The sequence below is a fragment of the Chenopodium quinoa genome, unplaced genomic scaffold (genome assembly GCF_001683475.1).
Source record: "Chenopodium quinoa cultivar QQ74 unplaced genomic scaffold, ASM168347v1, whole genome shotgun sequence".
In the NCBI taxonomy this organism is placed as follows: domain Eukaryota; kingdom Viridiplantae; phylum Streptophyta; class Magnoliopsida; order Caryophyllales; family Amaranthaceae; genus Chenopodium; species Chenopodium quinoa.
Window position 1 is genome coordinate 3,569,670 of NW_018743858.1, and position 14,052 is coordinate 3,583,721.

A 14,052-nucleotide genomic window follows, 5' to 3' on the forward strand; every position below is an offset into this window, starting at 1 on the left:
TACAAAAGTAGTCTAAATTAAAATAGGAATAAAACAATTAATAAAATGACCTAGGGTTATGGTTCACCATGTTTATAGTTCTAAACCTATCAAATATCAATAACAATTCAATCAATTAATCATCTAGAGCAATTGCTAAGCCTATGATCGGGTCTTAACACTCTCAATTCAACATATGTAGTTTGGTCGCTAACCTTATCAGAATTGCATGCTAATTGTAGGTAACCCTCTAAAAGTACGATCTTTTGATTCAAACTCTTATTAACAATAATTAATCAAACAATTGATCAAGTTTCAAGATTAACAATATAAACTCTATCAATAATCAAAATATCAATCAAGATTCATCACATAAACATGGATTCCAAAACCCTAGAAATAGACTACACGCTTGGATTGAAATGGCCATAACTTCTGTTGTAGAAGTTATCTTGGGGCGGGTGACCTATCGTTGGAAATCTATTCAAGTCTAGTATTCAACTCAACTTGAATCACTTGAATCCAATATGTAGAACTCAAGTTATGCTCAAAATAGTGGACAAGGGTCAGTTTGCCCCTATGTAAATCGTCATTTAGCTTCGTTTCTAACTCAAATTCATTCCCAAAAGGTGCATAGCGACCCTTATGGATGCTATAACAATTTTTCATGCATATTATCATCAAAATTAGCATCCACGAACATAAACTATTCCATCAATAAACTCAATTAATCGACATTCCATCCAAATATCATCCAAATCAACCCTAAACATTCCGAAAGCATTCAAATGATTATTAAATCACCTGAAACATTAAGAAAACACAAACGTGTAATAAAGCTTAAAATGGACAACTTATGGAAAAATAACTTAAAAAGAGACTAAAAGACCTAAAAGCAACTATAAACGTAGCAAAAACGTAGCTATAAATACTATATAAGTATTATTCATCAATCTCACACTATTCTTAAGAGTTCTAAAAAAGAGGCAATTAACATTAGTGAGGACAAATAAGTAAATAAACATATTAAGGGGCATAAATAATCTTAACACTAGTCATAAAAAGAGAACAAAGATATTTAAAGGTAAATATATAAATTAATATTTTAATGGGCATAATTGTCTCAACTCTATTTATAAAAATGAAGTAACAAATACTCCTTCCGTATTTTATTACTTGCTCCACTTTCCTGTTGTGGCCGTATTTTATTACTTGTTTCATTTCCTTTTTCAGAAACCTTTCACAATATTTTACTCATTTCTTCTCTCCTAGTGGACCCTTCAACTATCATACTTAGCTTTAATATTTCTTATTCTCTCTCCTCCTAGCTATCATACATTATTTTTCCACCAACCCACTTCCTTCATATTTTATTACTTTCTACATACTATTTCTCCTAAAACGCCGCGCATAGAGAAATAGAGCAAGTAATAAAATACGAAGAATATTTAAAAGCTAAAAGCTAATTGTTAAATAATGTCATTTTATTTTATATAAGCAGCATTGTTGTATACTTGTACTGTATTTTTGTTTCAAACCTAATGATCATGCAAGAATAATACGAGTAACTTTGAGCTCACCTTATAACTTTGAGGTCGCGAGTTGGAGCCCCACCAACTACATTTGCTTGAGAGTAGAAGAATTCCCTTACCTCCCCTCTCTATACTTCTGCTCCCTTTGTCCTAAACTAGTTTGAACAATTTCCATTTTTATGCTCCCATCAAAAGTACTGGCTCCTCTGTTCATACGTGCTTGCAAACATTTTTGAATATATGTAAGTATTGTAACACTTTCTATTTTGGCATGAGACTACTATAATTTTATTCTTTCCAAATAACCTCACGGTCCTCACTTGCATAAATCATTATTACTTTTCCCGTTTTCAAAATAAGTGTTCCAAATTGACTTTTACATTATTCACATGTACCACTTTGATCTCCATTATCTCTTTATACATAAGATTAAATAGTCATGTTGATAGTGTTAAAATTGTCTTAATATATAGTTTTCAAATAACAACTTTTTGTAATATATACTTAATGTTGGGCCCCTTAGGTTTCTAAGTGATAACAAACAACTTAGCTGGTTGATGTTTATTTGGTATCATCAACTGTTTCCTCTTTGCAGTTTTAGCTAAATTTGAAGAATATAAGCCTTCTTGATTAATTGCAAGAAAAGATGGAATCAAAATGAGTTAATCAAAAGACTTGAAGAACATGAAGATCTCTTGGTTAGAGTGACAAAATGTTTTACATCTTAAGGGTAGTTGCTTACAAAAAAAATAATAATTAAAAAAATGAAAAAAAAATCAAGTAGTTGTTCACAAAACACGCCATCTTTGAGTACTTCCTAACAATATTTTCTTATAATTATGATAAAACATAGTCATGTAAGATTTCGTTTGAATCGTCTTAATGCAATTTTGTTAATATTTACTTTTTATAATATATGTTGTTACTATATTACTGTAATAAAAAAAAAAAACTATAGTCAAAGCCAATATATAAATAGTGAAAAAAAGTCCAACATGTCAATTATTTCGAAATGGAGGGAGTAATTTTTTCTTAAAATTATTTTTATGAAAACATATACTACGTAATAGGGTTGAGCAAAATCATCAAAAAACCAAATCGTAACCGATACAAACATTAGGGTACTCGATCCAATAACCATAATGGTTCGGGTACCCGATCCGATAATTTATTACCGGGTATGGTTATCAGGTATCATTTTAAATTTAATGGTTACCTGATCCGATCCGATAAGCAATTTTTTTTCCTGCTTAAAAGTATTTATCTAAAATCTAAACTCTTAATTTATTTCATAATCACTTAATAATTTAAATGATTAGTAATATTATTAATTAGTAATTTGATCAAAATCATGTGGTATTGTTGTTAATTAGTGTTGAATGATATCATTATAACAAAATTATAAAGTCTAAATTTTCATTATTGGATATCATATCGGGTATTCAATAACCGATCCGAAGATGAAAGTCCGAGTACCCGAACTTATCGGTTCGGTTCATAGATATCATTTTTTGTGCTATTGGTTATCAGTTACCCAAACCGATAGTGATAATGATTCGGGTATCCGACCATGCTCACCCCTACTAATTTGTGTCATATAATTTACAAAGTTTTAAATAGATTTGGTTTACATTAATTTATTGTGAACCACTAATATTAGAGCCACTATGATTGTTTTATTAATAATAAAAAGGTTACTATGTTAATTAAATTAAATATTAAAATGTTATAATAAAAGAAATTGTATTATTATAATGGTCATAAGAGATTGATTTTTTTTATAACAAAGTTTTAATACACCGATCAATAATATGAATAATAAAGGTCACTATATTAAAATTAAGGTCATTATGTTCAATATAATGTCGGCTGACACATGTGCACTTTAGTTCACAATCAGGTCACATAAGTTTTAATAAAGGCCACTATAATCATATTTCGGTCACTATGATCAAAATAATGCCAGTTGCATATGTATGGATCTTAGGTCCACTAAGTCTTTTTGCATATAATTTTGATAAACAATAAACCGAAAAATAGAAAACAACACCAATCTTTTATAATAATTGTAGAGTCATTTTTTAGCACTTAACCACAGCCCTCCAAAAGCCCAATTCTCAAATCGTATGCCTTTAAGGGTTTTTTTTTTTTTTTTTTTTTTTTTTTTTTTTTTTTTTTTTTCCTATAACCTTCAATTAAATAACTTCCACTTTTCTATTTTTCTAAAGAACTTCCACATCTCCTATTTTTTTTCTTTCTAAATATACATGCTACGTATATACCGTGCGTTAGGCCGTTAGCACGGATACACTTTTTATTTTTTTTTTGAAAGAAGCACGAATACACTTCATCACAACACTCCAAACCCCCAACTCTCAATTCTCATGCATTCTTTCCACAACTTCCTTTTAGGAAAAAAAATACTTACACTTATACTATATATATATATATATATATATATATATATATATATATATATATATATATATAGTACATTCGAGTATCAATCAATAACATAATACTAAAACAGACCACAAGAATGACACGTGTCACTTCATGGTTATGTTTTTTCCCTCCAAAACTCCTCTTTCAATTCCTTTTTAGCAAAAATCTTTTATTTTTGGTATATTTGTATAATACAGATATAATATTATATTATTCCTAATCCAATACATCATCTTTATAATGATTGTATTCCTTTTTATTTCGTGTTCTACTTACTTAAAATAGTTACACAAGATTTTGATACCTTTTGATTAATTAATGGAGAATAAGCTATAATTTAGAAGGTTGAAATATGGTGGAGAGTATAAAATAACGGACCTAAAAATACAATATTAACATTTAAATTACCATTATATAGTCGTACAATAGTGAGGTTCAATGAAAAATAAAATAAATTTTTTTCTATTCATGGTGTTGATTTGAAATCTTATGAAATAATAATAATTGAGTTAATTTTTTGTTAAATAGTTCTGTAATAATTTTACCAACTTATAACTTTTTTTTTTTCTAAAAAAAATCTATTAACTATTACTAAAATAAGTCATTCTTACATCAATCATTTTGGACATATGTCAAGCTATCATTAAAAAATTTCCCGCCAATACAATATATGGTGTCAGCTTTAATTTTTTATTTTCTTATTCTACTTAGCTTATTTTTTGGAAGTACATTGTATAGTTGTTTCTTTAAACTAAATTAATTCATTAATAAAAAAAACCATACAACATCTATGGTTTATAGTTTTGTTGGGAATAACATGCATCATTAATATATAATATAATGTATACTATGTTAAATATTTTTAACCCAACTAATCAAAAATAATTTTTTTTAAATTATAGTTTTAATAATTTTTGCCTTATTATTTCATCTTCTTATATGCATTGCATTTGTTTATTATATATGAGTTGTCTCGTTTTTATATAATATGACAAATTAATTATAAAAAAAAATTAATACTAATCTTGTCGATTGGTTTCAAAAATAAATAAATAAATAAATAAATAAATAAATAAAAAAATCTGGTCGAATAATAAAGCAGTTTTCTATAAAAATCATCACAATCTCACTGTTTGAAACAAATTGCCAAAACATCCTCCCTTTTCTTCCATCCTTTGTCCAAATAACCGACCTCAAAAATGGACCTTCGACAATCAATCACCGACCAAACGGACGTCTCCCTATCCCTCACATCACACGTATCATCAATCGAGGCAACCAACACCAACCTGGTTCTCTCACCATTATCACTCCATGTCGTACTGAGCCTCATCGCAGCCGGGTCATCCGGGTCAACCCGTGATCAGGTTCTCTCGTACCTTAAGTCCAAATCTTCCGACGATCTCAATAAGCTTTCTTCTGAACTTGTGTCGCTTGTTTTCGCTGATGGTAGCGCTGCTGGTGGCCCGAAATTGAGTTTCGCAAATGGGGTTTGGGTTGATCAAACTCTTCCTCTTAAACCCACTTTTAAACAGATTGTTGATGATGTATATAAAGCTGCTTCTAATCAAGTCGATTTTTTAAACAAAGTATGTTTTCCCTTCTTTATGTTTGCTTGTTTTGTTTGATTTGTTTTGTTATCGTTTATTACTCCCTCCGTCTCTAAATGTTGTTCGTGGTTTGGGTTGGATACTTTTTTTTCGGAGACAATCATGGTACAAACGGGAAGAACTTTTAGAGACGGAGGGAGTAATGCATTTTGCGGGAATTTGTTGTTTCGGATAATATGTTAGAAGGAATGTTGGGGAATTGGTTGATGTGTTGGTTCTTATATTATGCAGAAATTAATTTACTGATATTTTCACTCTGATTTCTATTACTTGGTAATCAATTTTATTTGAGAGAAATCCCATTAATATTATGCTGATAGTATTTGTTGAATCTGGGAGGATTTTGTTCATTTCCGTGTTTGAGTTTTTAATTTTATGTTTGTTATATTGAATTTCTGATGCAAGTTATATGTAATTTTGTATGTACTAGCTGTAATTTACGGATTTTTATTTTTATTTTTTTTAATTTTATGAATTTATGGTGTACTTATTTTTGGTAATTATAACTGATAGAAATTTATTATTGCGGATTAACTCTGATTTAGTTGAACAAATTAGGTAGTTAATATCAAAGGTCTTAGTTTAAATGCAATTTTCCTAGATGATTGATTCATTATTTTGTGTGTGATTACTTGATTGTTTATAGGTGTAAGAGGCTTTGGGTATTCAAATTTTAATTATTTCTTTCCTCAAGCCTTAAGCAGTAGATAGGAATTGGTCTCTTGGATGAGAGGTGTGAGGGAAGGATATGGTTTTTATATGCAGTTTGATAGGAATTGGGTAAATTTTTCTATTGATGTTGAATATATAACACGATCAAAACCTCTGTATTATGAATGAAAATTCGAGTGATTTAGCTATTTTGTGCTGTTGTATACTTGTATGTCATTTGTTTTATAAGTGCTGTTTACTGAAAAGTAATTGCACTTTGGAATAGTTTACCTTGCTTAATATTGCTGAACAGTGAACACCGACTGTTGTGGCCTTATGGGTTGTTTCCATTTTCCAATCAGACTCTTTTAGGTAAGATTGTTGTTTAGCATGCAAACTTTTTGCTGTTTTATGTGATAGAAGTGATTTATTGACATAAGTTAATTATATGTGCTGATGCTTGATCATGCTATCATGGCAATTTAAATCTAAAAGCATTGTTTATTCATATGAGAATAACTACAACTCAAGAATAAAGCCTATGGACGGTACATTTGGCATTCATTGATTCCATTCTTTGATGCTCTTTTGAAAGACTCTCCTCTATTCTGGTAAGAATTGATGGGCGAATCAAACTTTTAAGATGTGATAAATAGATTCTTTTCTACATTGAATTTGGGAAACTTTGTTATCTCTTCCCCTTCTATTTTTTCCCAAAGAACACCTATTTTTGTGGCCATCACATTTTTTTTCCTTTGAAGCTTCTTAACTACATGTTATTGTGGGTTGTCATCAAGTTCAGTTGTGATATGAAGAGAACATGTAGACAATGCTTGATTATGTTAAGTAGTACGGAGTATGTTATCCATAGTATATGGCATTTTAGTCATTTAAGTATACAAACAAAATTATTTTACCATTTGGAATTTTAGCAAGGGAGTTTTGCGGGAGAGGGATATGGTATAAATTCTGATAAACTAAGATTGGAACTGGAAAATATTTTATCTTTTAGTAGATATTTTATAGCAAACATTATTCTGTTGCATACATGAGTCAATTATTACTACCTTAAAATTCACATTGACATGTAATTTATGATTCGAGATGATCTGAAAAAAAAACCTTGAGTAAAAGAATCAAAACTGCTGGAGCCTAAGGGAATTGTTTTTCTTTTTCTTTTTCTTTTTTCTTTTTTTCTTTTTTTTTTTTATTGGAGGCTTATAAAACAGCTGCCATCTGGCAGGGATATGCTCCAATGTTGGGGCTTGTGGAAGACCAGTTGTCCTTTGCCCCTTGCAACTTTACAAGTTAATAGTATCTATAGGTTTTGTGCTCGCAGCGTGTGAACTCTTATCTTTATAATTATTTTTTTTTGGTTTGGTTGTGTCTATTGTACTCTGTGACAATCATTCTGCATGCTGACAATTGACTGTCATGTCAAAAGAATTTACAGTGCAATGTTCAGTTTTCTCAAGTATTATTGCTTATTTGGCTTTAGTTAGGGGTTAGACTACATCGTGTTCCTAAAATTTTTTATTGTGCTTTAAATCTTCAAGTATGTTTTGTTCCATTAACCATTTATTAATTACTTGTATTAGGTTTGGCATTCATAATTTTGCTCCATAAACTCAGACACCTACTATGATTGAAATCATGACAAATGATATGCTATAATTTTGCTCCATAAACTCAGATGCCAACAATTCTTAGACACTGCCCTTATGAACACATTATTCACATGGTCACACCACTCACATGTAGTTCTTTTTATGTAGGCAGTTGAAGTGGCCTCTGATGTGAATTCGTGGGCTGAGAAGCAAACTAGTGGCCTTATCAAAGAGTTGCTGCCTCCTGGGTCTGTTGATAACACAACGAGGCTCATCTTTGCGAATTCAGTTTACTTCAAGGGAGCATGGAATGAGAAATTTGATGTGTCTAAAACAAAGGAAGACGACTTTCATCTTCTAAGTGGTAGCTCAGTTAAAGTGCCTTTTATGACTAGCAAGAAGAAACAGCTCATCAGAGCTTTTGATGGATTCAAAGTCCTTAGTCTTCCTTACAAACAAGGAGAAGACAAGCGACAATTTTCCATGTATATCTTCCTTCCAGATGTTAAAGATGGGCTTTCAGCTTTGATGCAGAAAGTAAGCTCTCAATCTGGTTTCTTAAATGAACACCTCCCATTCGAAAAAGTTGAAGTGGGTGATTTTAGGCTTCCTAGATTCAAGATTTCATTTGGATTTGAAGCTTCCAAGGTTTTAAAGGGCTTAGGAGTTGAATTGCCCTTTACAGGGGGTGGCCTAACTGAAATGGTAGACTCACCCGTGGCCAAAAATCTCTATGTATCGAGCATTTTCCAAAAATCCTTTATCGAAGTCAATGAGGAAGGTACCGAAGCAGCAGCTGCTTCTGCTGCTGTAATAGCTTTCAGGAGCTTAAGGATTCCATCGAAGTTGGACTTTGTGGCTGATCATCCATTTATGTTCCTTATAAGGGAAGACATGACTGGAGTTGTGCTATTTAGTGGGCATACTAAGAATCCTCTTGAGGATTAGAAAGTTCGAGTTCTGAAGCAATGTGATATAAGTATCAAAGAATAACACAACCATATCTCACTTAACTTTTTCACGCTTTCGTATGATTAAATAGTGCGTAGTTATCTATGTATTTTTATTGTGAGACGTTTTACATAATTTTTCTATTTACTGTAGGAGGTACTGTCTGTATTGTGCATGAGATCTTGGTGTTTGGCAGTTAATAATATAACTTTTGTTTGATGATAATACAGCTACTCTTATTATTTGCCAGGCAACTGACTGAGTACAACTAGCTATGGATTGTGCTTCCTCTTTAGTTTTTTGAATAGTTTCTCAGATCTCTCCATAAGAGGCTTTACCAGATGGCTTAGAATTGGTACCAGAATCTTAGAGTCTGCCATTAATTTTATTTTGTCGAAATTATGATTGATAGGCCATGGCTTCAGTTTGCAAGGCTGAATTGGCATGTATTGTTTTACCTTGTATGTGTTTTTTTTTTTTTTTTTTTGAAAGACTTGTACGTATCGTTTTAACTTGTCCCGTAAAGTAACCTTAATGATCGCTGCTGTTCTATCTGTATATTCTTATGCACCATCAATATGAATATGTCGATCTGGTATGGTTGTCAAAGGATTCTTTAAGTGAACCTAAAGGAAACCTGTTGGGGTCTCGGCTTGAGTTGCTGATTCGCTTCCTGCTTTAGAACAGCAATTGTAAATATTCTTTCTGATCGTCACAAGTTTTCTCAATTTCCTCCGTTATACATTTATACTTGACTACTTGAGAGTTGAGAGCACACGAAAACAAAAAAGATGATAAGTGTTTCTTATTGCCATCTACTATTACTATCTACACAAAACAAACTGGCATAAAATGGGAATATTCCTCTATTGCAAGTCTAAGAATGAGGATAAAACCCAATTAGTATTGGCTAGTCCCGTGACCGGCCGACTATGGCTGGTGCTTCATTGAGAGATGAACATTTACTATAACAAAAATAAACATTTTATAACTGAACATAATTTTTTACAAATTTGTCATTACAAAATCAATATATGTTCATTTGTGAATAATTTATTATTGAAAAGTATATTATTGATGTTCAGGTTAATATTATCAAAATGTTCATAATCATAAAAGTATATGTTTATTTGTATATCACGTTAATAAAAAAATATTATTTATTCATTTATATATTCAAAAATATGAAATTTGATGTTCATTGTATTACGGATGTTTTGTATTTCTCAATAATTAAATGTTTATTTTCATGCAATATGGTGTTTCATTCTTATAAAATAAATTTTCATATTCTTTTATAAACAATACAAATTTTTGTGTTTGTTTAGTTGTATAAAGTGTTTATTTATAGTAAAGTATGTTCAATCAACATTGTTTCAGGTATTTTTGGAATAACTTGAAAGGGGGATATGAATTCCCTCGGGAGACAGATCCGGAATGCAACACCCGTACGTCCTGAACACTTGCAAAACAACGAATCTCCGGTTTACCGGAGATCCGCCTCCGACGATCAAGTTAGTGACCGGCAACGGAATTTTAGAGAGAGAAAGTAGAGAGAAGTGAGAGCATATTTTTTAGCAGAGTGCCTTTGGGAATTGTGTAATCCTCTTCCCATCATAGAATTATGGGGTATTTATAGGGAAGTGGGAGATCATGCTTCTAGGGTTTCATAACCTAGGAAGATCGACTACCTTATACGTGGTTGACACGTGTATTAGGGTTTGCTTCATGCTAGGAATGTTTTCTTTAATGGGCTTTAAGCCCTTCTTTTTCTGATTCTTTAGGCTACGTGTCATGCTCATATTCACCTTTTTAGCTGAGCAGGATGCCACGGGTCGGCTTATAATTGGGCCACTTGTCGGCCTCTCATTTGTCTATAAAAGGGGGTAAAAATACCCCTAAACATAAGCCCCTCGAGAGGGGTAATTTCTCTTCTTAAGAGGGATTATACCTCTCGAAAATGACTTTATAACTTCTTTGGATTCGACATCATGTCTAGTTCAATTAAAAAAGGTTTGATTAACTTGGATAATTTTTATACCTTGGCCGGTATGATATTTTTTAAGTAAATCAATCTTAATAATGATTGCCCTTGAACTAGACAGATGTCGAGCATTATACTTTTAAGCCCCACTTTGATTGTCTTGTGACTAATGGGTTACTTTAAATACCTTCTTACAAGGTTTGTTTGGCTATTAAGCTTTTCCAATTCCTCTCATTCATTCGAATGAGGTTTGCCCTATTTGGTCTATCCCTTCAAGGATCATTTTTGGACCTAGGCTTGTCTTGCCATTTGGAAAAATTTTGTGTCCCTTTTAGGCTCTATCTCAAATCTTTCTTTAATGGCCAATTAGGCTTAGAAGCTTCTTTTGCATTTGTTCGGCATTTGGTCTAGTGCAAAATAGAGAAGGTTTTGATTAACTTAGACTAGGCAAATGTCGAGAAACAATTAACACTTGTCGAGGGGCTTTGCCTAGTGTCTGTGCCGATTCAGATGTAGCATTTGTCGAGATTCTTAGTCTCGTTTTTATGCCGTGTGGGATGAATTTTCCTTTGTCTTTTATAAGCGTCCAACGATTTTTTAGTCATTTAGACTGACCTTTGAGAGGTCAATTGATTCTATCTTTTCGGCCGTCTTAATAACTTCAAGTTCTTGTTAATGAGAAGTTTTATCCTATGCCCTTGTCACATATGACTCACTTGGGCTTGGACTTTAATTGGGGCGAAAGATGACCATCTGTCACTTCTTGTCCTTGCCTTCGGAATTCTATTTGGCCCAAAAGACTTAGAATTCCTGCACTTTGGAGTACCTTTGAGATTTCTATTTGACATTTCTGCCGCCTAGAATCCTTGTACTTTGGGAGTTTAAGCTATACAATGTGATTTTCCAAGTAAATCTTCTCGGGATTATTCTCAGTGTTTTACCATTGTATTGGAAATTATACTCGGCAATGTTACCGTATGTATCTTCCATCTTGGCTCACTCCTTTCATAGAAGCTCGGCACATATGTCGTATTCCCCTTTTTTAAGACAAGTCTTACTCGGACTCATAAGGGTGCTGAATAGGTCAACCTCTTCTAGAGTTTTTTTGAACTTGTTCGGATGAGAAGGAGCCATTCAATATACGCTTGAACCGTATAAAGATCTATATATTTCCCTATTGAGGGAAGCTTATCCAGGTATTAATACGTTTTACGCTTATTGAGCCGTAGCCTTATGCTAAGGGACCTTTGTCTTGCATTTCATGAAGTGGCTACTCAATAAGGAATGTATGGACCTTAGTCTTTCCTTATTGCTTCAATTTAGGGGTAGCTTGTTTTTCAAAGACTCGAATAAGATGTGATGGCTAGCATTTGGTTTAGTGATCTAGTCATTTAATTATTAGAAGAAGCTGCCCTATCTTCTTTGATAGGCTTTCTTCTATCTTCGATTAACATTAATCGACTTGATTATATTGCATTGATACCCAACCTTGAAGCTATCTTGCGAGCAATAAATGTGCGTAGATGGTCGGACACTTAGTAGGCATCTTGAAATCATGGAGGGCCTACTCGGCCTAATTGTTTCCTTAAGCTTTCAAAATTTGTTGCCTTTGCGGTCTTTAGTAATAAGTTGAGGCCTAATGGTCCTCGTCCACTTGGATTTTCATAAGTGTCGCTTATCTTCCTAGAGGAAGGTTGTTTTCTCATTAGCTCGTCGGCACTATGACTCTTCCGACTTATCTTCCAAAAGGAAGATTGTTTGCTAAAGCTAGGCCTTTTGGCTCATGCGTCGGCTAGCTCGATCACTTGCTTTGTTGTGCACTAAGCTTTGCTATCTTTTGAGTACTAGCCCCTATCCATTAGGACTTTACGCTTGGTTTGCCTCATGGCCGCTTGATTGTTTTCGGACAGGCCTGATCTTGGTGCTCGGTTCACTTTGTTGCTGGACGACTCTCAAGAGGCCCAACTTCAAATATTCCATGCTGGCATACAGCTGATTACATGATTTGGCTAAGACCTTAAAGCCTTGACATTGATGTTGCTAGATGCTCGTAGTAGATTTATCATCACATTGCTATGCACGAGTTTGGTTGCCCATGATGCCTTTTGGTCAAGCATGAGTTAGCTAGCTACTCGGTACGGATGCCATTCGACTGGAACATACTAAGTCTGAACGAATCTTTTGCTGCCCCTTGCCCTTTGTACAAGCCTTAGGACTCTGCATTTGGCAGCTTGGCAAGTGTGCCGCTTGAATAGGCATATACACCTTGTTCAATCGGCTGCAAGCAACATGGTTGGCTGCTGTTTAGCCCTTGCTCTCGCAAAAGGCTCTCTTGCTTATCATTTGTCGTCATTCGACCATCTTCGGCAGTTCCACTTGGGCAAAGGTTAGCTTGTATGCTTTAATTTTATAGTTGGCTCTTAAATGTCGAGCCAATTATCAAAGTTGGCACTTTAAGTTGTTCAGGTTTGAATGTCGCTTAGTTCCCGCACTTAATCCCGTCTTGCTACACTATCCTTCGACCTATATCCAGCGTTTCATGCCAAATACTTTGCAAATGGTGATTGTTCACAAGGGTCGAGGTCGTCTCTTACACCATCCGAGAGCTTGAACACAAGGGTCCAAGTTGGCCCTTAGGCTATCTGAGCAAGTTACAAGCTCGAAGAACCATTTAGGTGACATTCGACGATATAAGGTATATTACTCCTTAAGTTGTAGCTCGATAAGTTGCCGTCTTGCTAACTTGATCATAGACCAATCTACCGACGGTCAAATTGACACATATAGAAGTTGTAGTCCATTGAGTCAGCCTTATGTATGGGACAAATGATATGAGTTTTCATACGTTGAACGGTCTTGAAAGACCATTAGCAATAATGTTCCACTTATCGAGCTTTATGCACTAAGTGTCACTTGTTAAGATGCTTGGCGCCGCTTAGTTTGGCCATAAAACACGAGCTCGACATTCATGCCGTATATTTTCTAATAAGAGTCTCCTCATTTTTAGTCGTTGAGAATCGTAGTGGTGATCCATATCTCAAGGGCAGCTCGACCGTTGTATGCGCTAAGTTGCCTATCCAATTTACTCGGCCAATTAAGTATGCCAAATGAAAGTTGGAAGGTGATTCTGTAACACCCCGTTCTTTTAGAACTGAAAGCTTTAGCGAAAATACGCCAGAACGGGAGGCTACTTAACTTTGATTGGCAAAGTTAAGCTTTACCTAGGTCTAAAAGTTAAATTTAAGTCATTCAAACATCCAAACTAATTTGTTTTAACTTAAGCGCAAACTAAG

General features: G+C 33.5%; 1 protein-coding gene across 1 annotated transcript; it reads left to right on the forward strand.

The window, feature by feature from the left end:
• The first annotated feature begins 4,931 nt into the window (after positions 1 to 4,931).
• LOC110686424 (serpin-ZX-like) lies at positions 4,932 to 9,008 on the forward strand. The gene is made up of 2 exons (XM_021863037.1): positions 4,932 to 5,545; positions 7,993 to 9,008. Exons 1-2 carry the CDS (start codon positions 5,156 to 5,158, stop codon positions 8,770 to 8,772), a joined length of 1,170 nt encoding a protein of 389 aa, XP_021718729.1. The 5' UTR covers positions 4,932 to 5,155; the 3' UTR covers positions 8,773 to 9,008.
• The last annotated feature ends 5,044 nt before the right edge of the window (positions 9,009 to 14,052 follow it).